At 41.1% G+C, this 20,248-nt stretch overlaps 1 protein-coding gene across 5 annotated transcripts in view; it reads right to left on the bottom strand.

The window, feature by feature from the left end:
• Window positions 1-20,248, bottom strand: part of MCTP2 (multiple C2 and transmembrane domain containing 2) — a 142,476-nt gene that overhangs the window by 97,508 nt on the left and 24,720 nt on the right. For all 5 annotated transcript variants that reach the window (XM_065411604.1, XM_065411605.1, XM_065411606.1 and 2 more), the window contains 4 exons: window positions 5,361-5,503; window positions 4,497-4,573; window positions 3,607-3,718; window positions 1,229-1,264 (listed from right to left, as the gene is read on the bottom strand). In XM_065411604.1, the coding sequence (XP_065267676.1) occupies window positions 1,229-1,264; window positions 3,607-3,718; window positions 4,497-4,573; window positions 5,361-5,503 (368 nt within the window). The remainder of the gene's footprint in view (window positions 1-1,228; window positions 1,265-3,606; window positions 3,719-4,496; window positions 4,574-5,360; window positions 5,504-20,248) is intronic.

Here is a 20,248-nt window from a genome sequence, read left to right as displayed (position 1 = left end):
CAAGTGTTTAAAATACAGAGCGAGAATGTACAACAAAGAAAAAGAGCAAGACGGAACTTTGGCTGTTTTGGACTGAAAGGAATAGAGTTGGAATATCTGGCTCCCTGTCCTGGGACTCCAAGCCAGCGAGATTCGAGAGACAGCTGTGTGTGCGCACACATGGCAGAAAGAGAGATCAAGCCACATTTGATCAAGTGTGGGCACTAGTAATTTCAGGGGCTTTAGTTAAAAACTAAACTGCTGAGCTCTTCAATTATTCCATCACTCTCTGTCATATTCCATTTAGCAATTTCTTGCTGTATCTCTGCAGTATGAATATAGCTGTAGAGGGCCAGCATTATCCCTGGAACTGTTTAGTTAAGCCAAAATAGCTGCAGACCTGTGCCCAGAATGTACATTACATGTCCTCTTTACAGAAGTATTTTTGGTAGCATTTTACAGAACAAATATAAAGCCAGTCTCTTTCCTGAATAGCTTACAAATCCAATATAAGCATGATGCAAGAAGTGGGTGCAAAAGAAAAATGGCCCAAAGGGAAGACGTTCATGTGGATACAGTAATGGTACATGCACATCTTGATGGCACCATTCTATTTCTAGCAGCCAAAATACCTGTTCATTCCACCAGGGGAAACCCTCAACAGAAGGATCTGAGGAAATCTCTGCTCAAGAACAGAGACAGCATGGTACAATGTATAGGACACTGGACAGAGTCAGGAGACCTGGGTTATATTCCCAGCTATGCCACTGTTCTGCTGTGTGACCTTGGGCAAGTCCCTTCATCTCTCTGTCTCCTCCTCCTTGTCAATTTACCCTGTAAGCTCTTCTGGTTAGGGACTGTTCCTTACAATGTGTGTGTACAATGGGCACCCAAGCACGCTGGGAGTCTCCAGTTGCCGCTATAATACAAACAACAATAAGAGGTCCAACATTTCTCACTCAACTGTCAGACTGAGAAAGGAATGAGAATCATGGTCCAGAGGGCCTGACAGTCTGCACCTGTGCTAAGAGTTTTCAAACTAGTTACAGAAAACCATCTCGGATAGATGGTGTGGAATCCTGGGTTGTTCAAGGATTATTCATCCACAAAGAGAATACCAGAGGAGCGTACAAAATGCGCTAGCATGGTTGCGAACCTCCAGTAATGGAGATGCTATGTAAGAAGAAGAAGAAATTTCTTGTGGGAGAAAGGGAACAAGAGATTTACAGAGAAAAGGGATATGGGTTACCTTGGATGAAGTTTGTTTCTTCTGATTTGACCATCTCTATTCATGCGTTTCCACCATTGCAACAGAGAGAATCCAAAAGCAAAGGGAGGAAAACAGGTAAAGTGGTTAGTCAAATAATCTGAACACTGGTTTATAAACGGTGTTAGGGAAGGCATATTACTAGCACAGAGTTGGCTCTACTACTGCATTCAACTAAACTACCTCCCTCGCAGATTGTAACAAACAACAAAACAGAACACCTGCATTGCACCAGAAATAAAAGGAAACAAAGCATCAAGAATAAAAAGTGGAAGAGACCCTGAGCCATTAGTAAGATGCATGGCTCAAACTTTTGGTGCCATCTGGTCCTACTAAGCTAATTTAAAAAGCGGGGGGGGGGGGTGGAATCAGCTTGCTGTTAAGTGCATAGCATGGACAAGACCATTTTGCTCTTCTGATGCTATTGAAAATGGCTGAGCTATTTTCATTTGAAACACAAGTGCCTAAAATATGGTCAGTGAAATTTTCACAGCATGCACCCACTCTTTAGGCATCTGCACTCTGAATATTAACCACACACCCAGACATTCCCAAGGCTGCTGCCCAGAACTAATGCTGCCCCCTCTCTTATCTCAGAATCCCCAGGGCCACTCTGACCCACATTTCCTTAATGCTGCCAGAGGAACTGTTCCCCAAGTCAGAAGAAATGCCTCCAGCAGCTCTCACGTGGACTGTGCACCTGTCTCGCCCCTTACTACACACAGTGACCCGGATGCCATCCCATGCCTTGCATATTAAGTTAATGAGGGAGTTGACATCCCAGCCAAATGGGCTTGCACTAGTAAGAACAGCCAAAATTTCAAGGGAAGTGGTCAGGGTTTATTAGAGGACTTTGACCTAGAGAGAGTGTCTCATTAATGACTAAGGAAAGGTCAGACCATTAACAGCCATGCTCGCAACATTTCTTGCTTTCTTACCTTTAAGATCAGGCAAGTCATTTCCTCACTATTTGTATAGGAAAAGCTACCTTCTTACAGTATATATAATGCTAGGTGAGATCAGCACAACACAAATAAGTGTTCTGGAATTTTTATTATCATTATTTGGTTGCTGTTGAAATTTTTAAATAATCATATGCAGAGGGAGAAATATCAAAAACTTTCCAACAATGCACTATTAAATTACCTAATAAATTAACAACTCTTAAAAACAGGCAGCTACTAGGAAGAAACAATAATGAAAGGCACACCTTTCTTCTGAAGTCTATTTACTATATTCTCCACCCCAACCCGTCTTTTGGTAACATTCTCACTTTCATAAATATCCCATACCTACTATGAATTCCCACATGTCTAGTTTAACAGTAGGCTGCCGTGTTCACATTGGATTCTGAAAAATTGAAACTGTTATGTTTAATATTCACAGAAACACTTCCCTTTTTTTTTTTTTTTACCAGCAAAACTTATTAGTTACATATTTAAAACTGGACTTGCTTGAAAATTGGATCTATTCAAATGATATACTTTGGGTTTTTTCTCGCTGTCAACCTGTTCTCTAAATGACTGCAAGATGAAGTTACAGATTTAGGCCTAGGCCATGTTTTGTGTGAAACACAAATGGTGATATTTAAAAAAAAAAATAGTCACACAAACCCTGATCCTGAAAGCCCTTATTCCCTTTAATCACACTCTCTGCAGCCTCTGCCCAACTCCTTCTGGGTTTCTAACACCCCTTTCAACACTGGAGTCCCACGGCACTTCTGCAACAGGGCCTGATCCAAAGCTCACTGAAGAATCTGGTGAGGTTTAAGACTATGCCTGGCCTGTTCTCAGTTTTGCAAGAACATAGCTCCTTCAGTCATGTCCCTCCTCTCAGCAATGTGCACCAATGCAGGGCAGGCACAACCTAGTCTTAATAGTAAATCCTTGCTTTTACATTTCACACTGATATATATATTTTTAACTGGTATGAAAAAAAAAATCACATCTAATTGGAGGTTTAACACCTTTTTAAAAATTCATCAAATCTAAACTCCTTGCTTATAGTGAGAAAACGGCATGTCCTGAAAGAGCAGTCCTGCAAGCTGTAGGGCATACACTTTTAGAGATATCTCACACACACACGCACAGACCTACCACTCGTTGAAATATATGGAGACTTGCTATTCATGGGCTCACTGTTTAAAGCCACAGAACGGAAGCACTTGGCGATAGAAACATAAGCAACTTTTATCCAGTCCAGTGTGGTTGATTTTTAAATCACGAACTACCAAGTTTTCAATGCTGAGTCTCAAAGGATGAAAATAAAGGTGGCATTTCCCAGTATAGAGTAAATCAGATTAGGGAAGCTTTCTTTTTTTGCGCATTCCAGCTATAAATTTGATTTCCTAAGCCACTTACAGTTCTCTTGAAGTCTCCTTGCTTGACTGTTAGACTCAAGTTTAACACAATCTCTCCCATGTCATCTTCTAAACTGTTTGGATCTTCCAATTTTAAAATCTGTTCAGTAGTTCTGTAAGCAGAAAAGAAATGCATCTGTAGGCTCCATTTTAGCTTCTGGTTCCTTATTAAAGGTCACACTGAATTGTGCAAATTCTGTTTTTTATGGCTGATATTTAGCACATTTTAAAGTTTTCAAAATTGAGTCTAAATATTAAAATGTGCAATCTGGCGTATTTCTTTGTGGCATATATTCCCCCTCACAGCTCCCACAAAACATACAACGTTCAGCAGAGCAACTTTAAATAATACTTTGTATTTCCATAGCAATTAATTAATACTGATAACCCACCACCTGCAGACAGGCAGAAAACTGATCAGTGTTATCCCCATTTTACAGGAAAGGAAACGGACAATGACTTATCCAGCTGAATTGTCTGACAGTTAAAGACTGGACATTGACTTGTGAGATCTGTGTTCAGTTCCTAGATCTGATGCAGACTTCCTGCATCACCTTGGACAAATCATTTCATCTCTCTCTGCCTTAGTTCCCCCTCTGAAAATGGAGATGATACTATTTCCCTACCTCACAGAGGTGTTGTGCAAATAAATTCACTAATGTTTGTAAGCCACTCAGATAGTACAGCCATGGGGCCCATAATGCAAGAAAATGCACTTGCCCAAGATATCAGGAAGTAAGTATAAGAGCCAGGAATAAAACATGAATTCCTGTCTCCCAGCTCCACATTCAGACCGACAACCCACAGATAAAAGATTAAGCTGCTGCAAAAGTGTTGTGATCATTTCTAAACTAAACTGCAGGAACACATTTTAATAAATTCATGTAGTACCTGTTGAGCTCAAGGTTGCTCAGCACCACAAATGCAGATCCCATGAAGTCAGAGGAGGCTAAGTCTCGATCATATACCTGGTAGCAAAATAAATGCATATTATTTTCACATCCTAAGCCAGTTTTGCCACATCAGAAAAAAGAACTGACATTTTGAGTTTCATTCCATATTTTGGGAATCAAAGCCTATATGTTGTTCAGGGATAATTCTCCATTTCCGTTCTTTAATGTAGATTTTAATTGAATATTTTAACAGCATTTTGAAATGCCTTCTTGACATATGGTGAACAGAGTCATGTGTGCAACAATGGATTGGGACCATTCCTACATATCTGGTAGTATAGTACAATTGAATACTGTACACAACCAGGCAGTTTTTTAGCTACAGATGTTTTAGCAATTAGTGCTTACAACTGGTAGCTTGCAGCTCTGTTAACTATAAAGTTACCTCATAATGAGAAAGAGCTTTGCTGCTTGTCACCACTACCTCACAGGTAATAATTCTACTCAACTCAGTTCACCAAATTACACTCTTAAAATTATTTCAGGTAAACCCCATTGATTTCACTGAGGTTGCACAGATGTAATTGTGGGCAGAGTTTGGCACAGTAGGTTTAAAACGCCTCCAGTCAAACAGATTATTTTGATTTGGGGCATTCACACACTGAAAACACAACATCCAAGTAAAATCTGGCAAAGATGCACGTGCATTTGAATATAAAGCTTAGAAAACTTTGGATCCTAATTGTGTTTTGAATACACGTTCTCTGTGTCAAACCATCAAATTGAACACACACACACACAGAAAACAATTGGTTCAGAGGAGCTTTTTCCATTGTTTCAGAACCCCACACCAAAAATTTACCTTGACCCGGAGCTTCTGATCAAGAGTCTGTATTGGCAACACAACAGTTTCATCCCAAACTGGATTTAGGTTTTTGTAGATGACCTTACTTTTGTATAGAGTTTTTCCATTCAATTTAAATTTCACATATGGATCACTTGTACCTATTATAAACAATAACAATACAAATTGGATTAGTCTGGAAAACCCTCCAACACTACCAACCACAAAAAATAAACAAATAATTGAGAATAAAAAGCTCAGGGATTCTGCTGAACATGGCTAGAAAATGATTTGATGGGGAGAAGGAAAAAAAGAATTCCTCATTGTGCTTGCGCTCTCTGCCATGTCGTCTTGGAAGAGCCTTGGTTATTCTTATCTCTTCTTTCCCCCCCCCCCCCCCTTTTTTTTTTTTGCGGGAAGTAACAAACAAAAGCAAGGATGAATCTATATAAAATACCGACAAACAATAAAGACACAGAATTACAAATAAAATGGGATACACAAAAAGGCCTGTAGATTTGATCAATATCACTTATAGAAAATCCTGCTGGATTCAATATGAATATAATTATGTTTGGCAGGTTTTTGAAACTAACCAACACAATGTAATAGAGAATTGTATCGCTGCGAAAAAATTCTATAGACTCATTCAAAAGAACTATAGGAGGGCTCTTATTCATTACTAATTTCTGTAGGATTTTAGAGTAATTTTTATAGAACCCTATTCAGTTCTGTAGGTCTTCTTCATAAGGGGTGGCTTGATAAGTAGTATGAAAACATTTTGATGAAAGACAAAATATCCCCCAATTAATCTATTTTTAAATACAACCTACAGAAAGCTCTTTTCTTACACAATGATAGCAGATTTTTTTTTTTCTCCTTTTTTGGCAGGGAGAGGGAGGGACAGACAATGTTGCACAGGGGCTAAAAGGAAATTTGTTTTCCTGGTCCTCCAAGAGACCAATAGTTAGGCCGGCCTCAAAACCCCCTGAAGTCAATGGGAGTTTTTCCATTGCCTACAGTGGATTTAGATCAGGAGTCGGCAAGGTTCGGCATGCGGCTCGCCAGGGTAAGCACCCTGGCGGACCGGGCCAGTTTTATTTACCTGCTGACGCGGCAGGTTCGGCCGATCGCGGCCCCCACTGGCCGCGGTTCACCGTCCCGGGCCAATGGGGGCGGCGAGAAGCCGCGGCCAGCACATCGCTCGCCCACGCTGCTTCTCGCCGCCCCCATTGGCCCGGGACGGCGAACCGCCGTCATTGGGGGCCGCGATCGGCCGAACCTGCCGCGTCAGCAGGTAAATAAAACTGGCCCGGCCCGCCAGGGTGCTTACCCTGGCGAGCCGCGTGCCGAATGTTGCCGACCCCTGGTTTAGATCATGCCCTTAGTTATAATTAGAAATATTATGTATATTTACTTCCTAAGTACACAGGTAGAAAAGAAATATTGAACAAAAGCATGCACTTTGCACAGACAGGACTACACAGATAATACCCAACATAAAATATGTCCAACAACCTTCAGAGGATGCATTAGTTAGGAAATTAGATAAATTAACAAAAGGCTACACCAAATAGTCCTATCTATCTTGAATATTCCAATTCCCCTCTGCTGGAAGGAAAAAAAAAAAAAAGAGAGACTGCCTTTATCTATTGGATAAGCAGAAGCACCCTGCATTATTAAAAAGAAAGAAAGAAAGTCCCCAACTATTCACTACACCAACGAGGTAGTATCAAGACTAGACAAGGGAAGGAACTTATGGAATGAAAACATGAATAGAGCAATGGAAGCAGGTGGTCTACAGCTCATAACTCATATAACATATAACATATAACTCATCTGTTTCTTAAATAGAAAAGAAACTTTGAGTGAAGGGAACCTTTCAGAAATAAAATTAAATAAGCAAACAACCAAATATCTAGTTTCTGCAAGAATAAAAAACAAAACAAAACATAACCAGCCTCTTTTTCTGGGAAACACAAGCTCCATAGCTAAGCAAGTGTTCTGTTTGCATTATTACACAGAAATGGTTCAAGGCTGTTGAATGACCTTACTTTGAATGACCAGTCCTTCCCCACACACCCCTTTTTACTGTACAACAGCACTGTTCAAGTGAGTCAGGCTTTAACAATCATTCTGATACACACACACACACACACACACATATATATATAAACAGTGGGAAAAAACTATAATAAAAAGAGGCCTTTAATTAAATAAGATTGCCACTCTGGGATCAAGCCTTCATGCTTGTCAGCTTACTCTCAAAATAAACATCTCAAAAGCAGGCCCAGTGGTGTCACTTACTAAGGCAAGGCATACTGGGTAATCCCTAGGTATCTTGACAGCTACATAATGTTCAAACTCTTTCATGGGTGAATGGCAGCACTTGCGTGAAAGAAAATATTAATGTCTGGAATTAATAAAAAAAAGGGATGATGGTTTACAAAGCCAAACAAGAAAAGGGTGTCAAGTTAGTAGAGTGTTAATTGTTACGGAAAATAATTGAGGGAGAGCACGGAAGAGAAACATGCTGCGATTTGCTAGCTGAGCACAACTGTCTTACTGTCAGGAACGTAACATCTCAACTAGGTAAGCAGGAAAAAAAGGGGTCGGCTGCTCAAGAACGCAACTCTGAGATTGACAAATGACGAGATGACGTGTCACTGTCAGCCAACAGATGGACTTTAACCTTTGCATTGGGAGCTTCACAAACAATGCAGCTCTATGGTATTTATTCTGAAGGAACCAAACAGCAGGAAAATAAAACCTTTTCTGGCAATGGCACTGGATTAGAAATGGAGCAGAACAACACACTAAACCACAACCCTTTTTCAGTAAGGGGTGGTGGGGAGGAATACACAACTAATTTGTTTAGCTCTAATGAAGCTTCGGGGTCTCCTTTTCAGTGTCTTGTTCTCTTTTTCTTAGGATTTGTCTCCATGGGGACACAGGAAAATTAATCTGAATTAACTAAAGGTGTGCATTTAAATTAGATTAGTTAAACCGCATTAAATCCCTGTGTAGACACACTCATTCAGAATTCAAGTGGATTTAATTCAGTTCCAAACTGGGTAAGAGCGTGGCTCCAGATTTTGAAATTTATTTTCAATAAGTTGGAAAATGACAGAAAAATGCTCAATGACCTAGAACAGGGGTTGGCAACCTTTGGCACCCGGCTCGCCAGGTTAAGCACCCTGGCGGGCCAGGCCGGTTTGTTTACCTGCCGCGTCTGCAGGTCCGGCCGATCGTGGCTCCCACTGGCCGCGGTTTGCCACTCCAGGCCAATGGGGGAGGCAGGAAGCGGCGTGGGCCGAGGGATGTGCTGGCCGCCGCTTCCTGCCGCCCCCATTGGCCTGGGACAGCGAACCGCAGCCAGTGGGAGCCGCAATCGGCTGAACCTGCGGACGCAGCAGGTAAACAAACCGGCCCGGCCCACCAGGGTGCTTACCCTGGCGAGTCCCGTGCCAAAGGTTGCCGAACCCTGACCTAGAAATAAAGCAAGCATGAACATGTGCAGATTCACTTCTTGAAGTCTTAAGCAAAAGCCCCCAAAAAATAGATAAAAAAGTGTGACCTCTGAAAAACTATTCCGTTGTGACTAAGATTTTAGGGTGCTTTTTTATTAAAGAAAGGAAGGATACTTATTTTAATGTTATTTGTTATTTAAAATAATTTTCACCATACCCATTTTATTTTTATTAAAATCAGTTTCTCAATTTTTCCTTTTTTAAACTCTGATCCTTTCATGGATTTTACAACCCGTTAAGCAGCTGGCTTGCATTTAAAGTAATTAGTCAGACTGTGCGTGCTAGTCAGCATTGGCCAGGATGAAAGCACACTATATAACCCTTTCTTCCTTCTCCTTGGGGTTTATAATGCCCCATGGATTGTTAAATATACTTAACTTTCATATTAAAGAGTCATTCATTATCTTCTGCAGTTGTGAGTGAGCATGTGAATGTGGGCATGTGTATATATATGGAAGATAAACTCCCCCTGCACTTGGAAGCAATCTTCTAAACTGAACAGACAATAGAGTTCAGGCACAAAGCACTATGGACCTGCACCATTAAAGTCAAAAAGGAGCTTTGCCTTTGACTTCAACAGGAGTAAGGTTTGGGACTATATGAAAGACCTTCTTTTTACCCTTTATCATGCTTTTAGTGGATTATTTTTTAGTAGTATTTTTTCCTAGAAAAGCGGCTTATCCTGTAACACTGAAGGCCATTCACTCAGTATAGGTGGACTAAGTTCACTGGAACTTGAAGTTGCCTAAACAAACAGAAGTATTCTGCACACAGTAACTAGATAGGGTTTAGTTTCCTCAGAAAGAGTTCATAGTGTTTTTAAATGGTTACTGCTGCCCTCTAGCAGCTATTATGAGATTTGCCACATCAACTTTATTTACTAACCCTACACGCTTGTTTCACACTTTGAAAAAGGAATAGCAGACCGGGTGTTATTTCACACAATGTATTCATCCTCAAGAGATCAGTTTGCTGGGTATGCAAGCATATTAACAATATCCGTACTTAGAAATACAAGTATCTATCGGTGCCACAATCCTAAGAACTCAAACAAAGAAAACCATACAGCATATATCCTAGATCATTTTAATTGTTGTTTTAGGATATTAAATTCCAAATATTAATATGGAAAAGAACATGAATGTATTTCTAATAATATTTTGCAGACTTATTTTATAGCCATATAAAACCAAGTGTAATTTTTCAGCAAACCCATAGAAATAATATTACTACAGTTGTTTACAATAATGACCAAAAGCCATTATAAGATGGATCACTGGTATTTTTGTTTTAAATGAAAAAAACCAACAGTCTTATACAGAAATAACAAAAATGGAATAAAATACCTACTGGGGGAAGCAGGAAAAAAATGAAAAAGCCTATGTACTTGAAAAGCTGTGTGTGTGAATGGTTTAGAAGCAAATGCCTCCGGTAAACTATGAAGGAAAATAAACCAGAACACTTTGCCAGTGAAGATGTGTGTGGAACATATATAAGCCTAGAAACGAGCCACTGCTTTTAGAAGGAGAATGTGAGTTAACGCCTGATAAAAACAAGGGATGTTTTGTAAAATGCACCTTGTAAGCAGCACGCTAGGCATCCTGCAGAAGGTGAGAGCAACCCATGATGCAATAATTAATGAATATCTGTCTTTTTCTGGAGCAAAAAAGCATCAAGTGGCATTAAAAAGAACATGGTAGCCAAGGCACATGTTAGTTAGTGAGGTGGGTAGGGAAAACCATCTGAGGACCAAGAGAATAGATGGTAGGAGTTCACCCAGGAAGTGATGAAGAGCATGGTGCAATATTTACCACAAGGGTAAAGCTTGTGTATGTGCAGGAAACTGAGCTTTTTCTTGGGCCAATCCAAGGCTGTGGAATGAACACTCACAGGAACTAAGGACCATCACAATCCTAACCACCTTCCTTCCACGTCAGGTGCAAACCATACTTCTTTAAACTTGCCTTTTGTAACACATTCAGACTGTACATAACACACACACACACACACACACACACACACACAAGCTGCTGGGCAAGGTGCGCACACACAAACCCCACAAATTTACCAAAACAAAACACTACACAGTTCTCCCCTGGGGGAAAAAGATGAGAGAAAGAACGAACCACATATGACAAGTTACTAACGTTGCTTGATATGCTACTGGAAGCTGCTCATATACTACAGTGATGAGGCTGGTATAAGAAGCTATATGGAAGAGAATCTATCTTAGGGTTTTACACTCTGCCCATCACCACAATCTCTGAGCACCTTCTCTATAGCAGTAACTAAGTTACTTGTGGAATTAATAGTGTCTTTGGTGCTTGTTTTTGGGGTAAAAGCCCTGTGTGGGGTAGAAATTTTGGTTAATTAAACTTTATTAATGTACTTTTTGTTTTTTAAGTTGATTTGTTTCAAAGTTTTTTGGGTAGACTCAGTTGTCAATGTTGTGAGTGTCATTCTTACGGTGAACACACAACACGCTGGTGTGAGCACAGTTAACGGCCTGGCTACATAGCAAGTTACTGCACGGCAAGCTGGGGTGTGTAGCCACACTCTGGGACCTTCACAGTGCTGTAGCTCTGTCCTCATGGAACATTACTGCACCGCAAGCTGTAGATTCACACCCTGACGCACAGTAACTTGCCATGTACATAAGCCCTAAGTCTTCCTGCCCACACAATCATTTGCCTTGCTGTAAAGATTGTTAACAAAGGTCCCAGACGGAGCTATTTACAGTGGCAAATTTTGTGATATGGACATCTGTCCACTGGGAACAACCAACCACAAAGTTATAGCAACTCACCTCTCTGAAACTATGACTACTTTGATAAATGCAAAGGGCATCTGGGAGAAAAGAAATGTATGTTCTCAAAAGGAATCGCTCAGCTTCTGAGGCGCGTACACCTACACATGCTTGTGTAGACACCCTGTGATCTATTCTAGTGCAGGCTGGTTTCTTTTTAGAAACATCTGTAACTGCAGCATAAAATGTATTGCACTGAGCAGACCTCTGAGAAAGTCTATGGAATGTGAGGGCCTCCAAATCAACTTACGTGACAAGCTTTTTCTTTTTTTAAAGCAAACACCATATAACAACTTTTAAATGGCCTTCCCAGGAGGATTCCACAACCGTATTTTTCATTTGTTTTGTGTATGCCAATTTTCCATGGAGTATGTATTAAAAATGTGGAGGATGTCATGTGAAAAACTTTAAAAAGTGGAAGTAATATTCAGTTGGTGAAAGATGAAGAGTTGAGGGCCCTAGAGACTGAAGTCCTCGAATTATACACAAAATAGGCACAATGGAAGCACAAGATTCCCCACTCCACTTGGGTAATGGGACTCTCATCTTTCATTGAAGGGACCACCACTAGAGGTGTGAGGGGAATTCAGTCACCAGGTCCATTCAGCACTTGGCCTCTCTGGAGGGACTGCCAAAAAGCCAGCTAATTAATGTCAACTGTGATGGTGTCTAGTGTGGTTTGGACTCTTGCCCACCTGGAACTCGACTGACACCAACTCAATCCACATAGGGCAGCACAGTCACCTGATCTCATTAGGGTAATGCCTCCCTAACCACATCAATATCACACAAGGAAGGGAGGATGGACTCTAATGATGATAAACTCATTCCATAACATCCAGATTGTGTTATTTTATACATTTTTGACAGCACCTTCCATTTAGAGTATTAATCATTTGGGGTACCTAGCAATCCAAATAGGAAGCTATATTTTCTACAGTACAGTGAAACCTGTCTTATGCAGCCACCCCAAGGCCCAGGAAATATCAGTTACTACACAGGGTTTTTATATATATATGAGGGATAAAAAAGTTGTATTGAAAAAAATCAAGTCTGACCTCCTGTATAATGCAGGAATTACCTAAGAATGCTTTCAGGTGGTTGCCTAAGATAAAGGATTGATTGTTAGAAGTGGTACTCAGCATAGGTTTGAGATTTTACATTTTTCTTCCCAGAGCTGGGTGGACACTGCTTAACATTTTCTATTAACAGTTCTCGTTTTTAGATTAAACCACTCTGGTCATGTTCTTTTCCCCTTGCATGTCCATTTCTCATGATCATGCAGGTGATTGTGTTTACTGGAATGAGTGTATGTGGGAGGCAAAGTTTCAGAGTTACATGCACAAGCACTTACAGAAACCGAATCTGCAGCTGGCACATCCCAGTACTCATAGCAGAAGTTGTTGCATGTTCCAGCACTCAGGGGAGAGAGACAACACAAGGCGATTTACCTGGCAACTTGTAACTACCCAACACGGCTCAAATTCCAGGTATTTGCAGACTTTTCACAATTAAGCCTTAAAGCAAAATCATTGGGGCAGAAAGTTGCCTAGTAAATCTGAATCATAGATCTGAGGAACTAATGATCTGATTGCAGATACCATAAAAGCAAAGAAAATCTAAATTTATCAGATACCTTATTTGCTGTGAACTATTCAGTCTAACTGTTATAACACTTGTATTCTAAACAATAGTCTTATTTACATGTATGCTGACAAAGTGCTCAATGCCATATAAAACACAGCCCCTTCCACTATAGTCTGGCAATCTGTAATCACATTAATAGCTTGGCACTGGATATCCCAGCACTGTGAAGGTATCACAGTATTTTTTAATTATGACCCAGTTTAAATAGAAATGCTTTATGTATTCATTTTTTAAATTTACTTTGTATCGAATGGTGCACCTCAATGGATCTAGTCAAGTGAATCCCAATCAATCCACAAAGTCACGAGATGGGCATGCAAGAATATAGAAATAAGCACCTCATGCAGGGGTGAATACTCTCCTGCTCTGCCTGGATTTGGGAAAAACAGGGGAAGCACGTGAGGAAATCAAACAAATAGATCTGCACACACAATATCTATCTCTAAAGAGGTGGAAGAAAACTGATCAAACCACAAAACAACAACAGGAAGTTATTAGGGAAACCACAGAGAGAAAGGAAGAGCCCCAAAGCAATGTACAGAATGTTAAAACTGTCACAGAAGTGTAGGAAAATCATGACTATGTTCACAGGAGAAAGGTGTGGAAGAGAGATAGAAAGATGGATTTTGTTAGAACATGTGGCCAGAAAAAAACTAAGCCACTCAGTGTACATCATTTCACAGAAATAAGTTGCAATGATATACAGCATAATCACACAGAGTTTCAGGACAAAAAATACCTTACGTCTCAAAGCCAGCTACTGGCCTCACCCTAACCACAAATACAGAAACTGAACTTCAGCAAGAAGACCTGAGTTTCTGTTTCTTGTTATAGTTGCATATTTGAATGTTTAATGCTTTACCAATTGTCAATTGAATCCTCAAATAACAGGAGAGAAAGAGACCACTTCATTACAAAAAAGGCACATGTGTGACATCACAGTACTGCTAAGTGACACAATTGCACAGTTGCCCAAAATGACTCAGAAGGCCAGTAGTATGCACAGTCACAACATATCAGCACTATGAAGGAGCAGAGCATTTCAGGTCTCATTAGATTGGCTCAATTTAATAACACACAGCACTTCGAAAAAGGACTGTAAGAGTAAAACAAATCAAAAAGGGATTAACTCACTTCTAATTCCAAGAATATCAGAGCTGGAAGTCTGAGGCCTCATATGAAAGGATCAGAGAGACCACCAAAAAAAGTAGTCCGCTGTAGAAATCTGAGGGTCAGGCAGCAGTTACAAGGCCAGAGAGAAAAGACATTAAGCTTTTCTGAAACCCGGGAAATTGTAACAGAATGATCTTAACACCCTGGAATCCTGAACAGTTTTCAGCAGCACCCACACTATTTGTAAGTTTGCATATTTTATTAACAACATGCACTTATGATGATTTCTTACAATTTATCATACCAAAGTTAAACATTCACAAACATCCATCTACCCCACAATTTAACACATCAACTACTGATAATAAAAACTCCCCAAGACACAAAATTAACCAAACCCTTTGCCACAAAAGCACTTCTACTGGTTAAATTGATAGGACTTGAAACATACCCAGAAAGTCAAAGGGAATCATCAATGTGTGAAAAAATAAACCTATGTTTAACAAATGCTTTCAGCAGTATAAATGTACAGTTTGGCTCAATCCAGTACAGAGACTTATGCAGATGCACACACTCCAATGTGCAGTTCTTTCATTATGAGAACTACAAACTTATGGATATAAAGCTACCGTAGGGAGGAGAGACTCAGCCTGCATGTGTCATAGGAAGGTGAAGTGAGCTGATTTGGCCTGCTGCCAAACTGCCTTGTGGTGAGACTCTACGTCATTCCCATAGCCTAGAAAGTGCGGTAAGGTCAGTACTTGGTCGATAGACTTCTAGGCCTTAACACAGGCCAGGTTACAGATCTGGCCAAAAGCACTCCAAAAAACTTCATCCTTGTGTCTGTGAATAGCAAGGGGATTTGTGCAGAATCCAGCTCCATTCTTAAATTGGCTACTACTAAACTACCACCTGTCCCCAACAGGAACCCTTAGGAGACAGGTGAGTATTAATCAATTGAACAACAGATTGGGCCCTTCCTCTCCTCGCTATTAGCAGGGAGTGACGCTGAGCAGAACTCCTCAGGCAGAGTAACTGGTGGATGGAAATTTCCCTCCTTCTCCAGGGAACCATCCTCCCCTCCCCAGCAGTTGAGCAAAGAGAGGAAGAACACACACACCCCATCCCTATTTTCTTCCCCCACTGCTTAACCAGTTTGTAGAAAGCAGCAGAGTACTACAGAGCTGGGTCAGATTTCAGCTGATTGGAGAAACTGTTCCCCCTGCACCCAAACACAACAAGTATAAGGGAGGGGGAGGAGGAAGGCAGGGAAAAAAGGCAAGATTGCCAGGAATGGAAGAGTGAGAGAATAGGTGGGAGAGAAAGCTAAAGGGAGAATGAAGAAGTAAAGAAAGTAAGTGGGGAGGAGCAGAGGATTAAGGGAATGGGGAATAAGAATGAAGATGAAGAGGGGGAGCGAAAGAGAACCTGAGGGAATGAGGAAGAAACACAAACCAGAGCAAAAAGGAGAACAGACCCTGGAATTAGCGCTATGAAGAGAAGGGCGAGAAGGAAATGGAGAACAATTAAAAATAGATTGAGGGAGCAGTATACAGTAGAAGGAAAGAAGAGGAGAAAAATGAAGAAAACAGGTGAAAGATAATGAAGAAAATCAAATTTGCCACTGATGTAACTGTGGATTTCACAGGTTGTGGATGGCAGTGAAGTGACACTAGAGATTAATTTAGCTAAGTTTCATTAATTAGTACTTAATAGATGTTAAGAATATAGTTGGTGAGTTCTGAGGAAGTGCAATAGCTGGCGAGGAGCAGTGAATCTGTTAAATGCATCTGAAGCTCCCAGCACAGCCATTTCCACTGCCAGCAGGTGGGAAGAAGATCAGCCAGTCTGGGAAGAGCCATGTGAAGAAAAATGTCCATACTCGGTGGGCAGTAGTGGCAATTCTGTGATTGTGGGTGGGGCAATGATAGACTTGCATTCTCATTTTAATCTCTATTAGAACAGCTAGTTCAGAAGTGTTGGCAAATGAGTAGGCGGCATGCTTTCCTCTGTTACTTTTGGACAAAAACCACAGCATAGTGTTAGGAAGGCCTGGGATGCTGGAGGTGATGTCCTTCCGAGGAGATGGGGAAAAAAACAGCAGATTTATCAACTCTGGTATCTTGGCTACACACCAACACCAGTAATCTTAAATACCGCATGCAGATGTGGTCGCCCCATCTCAAAAAAGATATATTGGAATTGGAAAAAGTTCAGAAATGTGCAACAAAAATGATTAGGGGTATGGAACAGCTTCCGTATGAGGAGCGATTAATAAGACTGGGACTTTTCAGCTTGGAAAAGAAACAACTAAGGGGGAATATGATAGAGGTCTATAAAATCATGACTGGTGTGGAGAAAGTAAATAAGGAAGTGTTATTTACTCCTTCTCATAACACAAGAACTAGGGGTCACCAAATGAAATTAATAGGCAGCAGGTTTAAAACAAACAAAAGGAAGTATTTTTTTCCACACAACGCACAGTTGACCTGTGGAACTCCTTGCCGGAGAATGTTGTGAAGGCCGAGACTATAACAGGGTTCAAAAAAGAACTAGGTAAGTTCATGGAGGATAAGTCCATCGATGGCTATTAGCCAGGATGGGCAGGGATGGTGTCACTAGCCTCTGTTTGCCAGAAGCTGGGAATGAGCGACAGGGAATAGATCACTTCATGATTACCTGTTCTGTTCATTCCCTCTGGGGCACGTGGCATTAGCCACTATCAGAAGACAGGATACTGGGCTCGATGGACCTTTGGTCTGACCCAGTATGGCCGTTCTTATCCTCATCTGTCCCCTGGAATATCAATCAATTAACATGTTCTTCTTCATTTCTTGCCCTAACTTCTTCTGTAGCACTCGTGTACACTGTTAACTGCACCACTTCTGGAGTGGAATGCAGATGCTGTTTAAGTAGTGGAACGCAATTGGAGGGACTGAGCAGGTTAATTAGTTAATATTTCTAAAGTGCTTGGAGTTCCACCATGGAAGAGTTCTAGGGAAGTGCCCAGCACTGTACTATAATTTCATTCTTCCTGAAGTGTATTGCAGCATTTAAAATGACCACAAGAGGGCACCACTAACACAGTTTTTCATGTCTAGATATAACATATTCTATCACAGTCCATGACATATTTATCCATTTAAAGAGCTTGTGGATGATCAGTCTGTAAATAAAGATCATAGGGTTTTTCCCCATATAAGTGGCAATTTTTGTACAGAGTTGTACTGTGCATCTTGAATCATGTTTCCTCAATATGAACAAATATTAACAAATTAAAGTGGAGATCAGTCAAAGAATACGGTTACCAAAATAGACCTAGGTTGACAAATAACTTTTTAAATGTGTGTGAGCTTCTTAAATAATATTCTCTAGGCTTTAGGACAAGAATACTATAAAACGTGTTAAACTAAAATTGATTGAAATTAGGCCATACCAACTCTTTCAAGCCTTACTGATTTAATATTAACAGCTTTATATATCTTGGGTATTCTGCATATGACATACACAGGGCTGGTCATATGAGAGAGAATAGTAACAGACAAGAAATCTTAGACTGAAGCTCATCTTGTGTGACTGGAAAGGAATTTTCCCCTAGATCTGCAATAGGTTCTCAAATATGAGCAAACCCTTTAGTGCAGTGGTTCTCAAACTGGGGCTGCCGCTTGTTCAGGGCAAGCCCCTGGTGGGCCGGGCCAATTTGTTTACCTGCCGCGTCTGCAGGTTTGGCCGATCGCGGCTCCCACTGGCCGCAGTTCACCGCTCCAGGCCAATGGGGGCTGCGGGAAGCAGCGCGGGACAAGGGATTTGCTGGCCGCCGCTTCCCGCAGCCCCCATTGGCCTGGAGCGGCGAACCGCGGCCAGTGGGAGCCGCAATCGGCCGAACCTGTGGACCCGGCAGGTAAACAAACCAGCCCGGCCCACCAGGGGCTTTCCCTGAACAAGCGGCGGCTCCAGTTTGAGAACCACTTCCTTAGTGGTACATTGATACTGGGTATTCTTAACATATGAATGCCTCTGACATACTCTCCACCGTGACTGCTATACAGCACAACATTGCAGCAGTTTGCTAGATGATGCTGATCTGCACTTTTTTAGTAAGTTAAGAGCATTTTCAGGCCAACAAACAATGTAAAATCCCAATGAAATGCAGCAACCCTGCTAACTAGAGTCCCAGAAGACCTAGAGAACCAAAATACTAATTTGCTTATAGCAAATATGCCACCACATGAGTAAAGCAACTAGGGTTGTGGGTTTTAAACCCATCTGATGGCTGTGTTTAACAGCACTGCTTGGTTAGCTGGGTAGATTTCTTGTTCGCAAACTTTTCAGGAGCATCAATTGGCACTCGGGGGGAGGAGGGGGGAAAAATAATAAATAAATCTGAAAGCTTCACATTTTCAGGAGGTCTCTTAGAAGGGAAACCTCCAGTGATCGATGTGCAGATATGAACCCCTATCTACGCACATGCAAATAAGCTTTTCCACATGCACAGGGAGGTAACTTGAAATCTTTGCCAGAGCAATCAGAAAAGCCTGAGGAGTAATAAATACATTGAAATCTTTTTGAAGCTCCCCCCATCCATCCCAATATAACCAAACTGGCTGAAGTTTATTACATTGGTTTTTTAGACATTTAATGATTTCACATTCAGACTGATCCATTTCCTAAGTGGACATTTTCAGGTGCCCAGTAACTTACATTGTATTCTTTGCCAATAAAAGCGGAATGACCCTGAATATTTACTCTGTCTAATTTAATAGGTTGCCTTCTTTTACCTAGACAGAAGCATGTACGTACAGCATGGGGCAGCGCAACCCATCTTCTAGGTAAAAAAGGCCAGTGGGAGCACATCATAAAATACACCATGCCATACACTGGCTCCTTATCAATTACTAGAGCTCCTTCAGGATCTTAGAGTAGGTCATAGCTATTTCAGGGACTGCCTCTTTGCAACTCCAATGACACAGCATCCTACCAAGACTTTATGGGCTGACAGATCCCCAGTCAGACTCTCAGTGGCAGGGCACTCTTGGCGTCAGGCCTTTATCTGTTAAATTCCCCTATTGCTGGAGGGTAGGATGAGCCCAGGACTTTCCACCTTTAAGAATACATTGCAAAACCTATCTCTTACCCCAACACTGATGGCTGCAGATTAGTCCAGCTAAGTTTCTCATGAAGAAAAATCCATGAGTCAAAAAGCATCATAATGGCAAAAGTCTGAGCATAACTGTGCTTTTAAAGTCGAGGGTTTGTGTATAGATATTATAGCAATGGGAGAACAGATGGCCAGATTGGCAGACACCCAAGTTTTGTACTTCTCTGTATGCAAATACAGGAGGAATTTTAGTGGATTGCACATCTCCCCAGGCACGCCCTCTCTAAACAAGTTGAGGATTTGGTATACAACATGACAGCAAACCAACAAAAATCCATCCTGCCCTGGATTGTCTTTGTGTTGTCACGTTACACTGAGCTGAGTTGTGCGATGCCTCGCTAAGACACAGCAAACACAATGTGAGATAGAGTGCCTTCTTTCTTCTCGGGAAACATTCCTCTGCCCAAGTTGCTCGTTTGTAGCAAGTAGAATCCTTTCCACAGAACCATCCAGCAGCAAGACTTGTTCTGACACATATGGTTTCTAGTGAACCTGGTGACATGCTGCACTGTCAGAAAACACTTCAACAAAGAGCAGTTCTGTTTAAAAAGTAAAGGATTTAGACTACATAACATCTATTTATTAGTGTCTTCAGAATGTTAGGAGCTGGCCAGAGAAAGATAGCAGTCCCTGGCAAGGAGCTTACCCTCTG

This window comes from Emys orbicularis, chromosome 10 (genome assembly GCF_028017835.1).
Source record: "Emys orbicularis isolate rEmyOrb1 chromosome 10, rEmyOrb1.hap1, whole genome shotgun sequence".
Taxonomy (NCBI): Eukaryota; Metazoa; Chordata; order Testudines; family Emydidae; genus Emys; species Emys orbicularis.
This window is presented reverse-complemented; position numbering and strand designations above follow the sequence as displayed.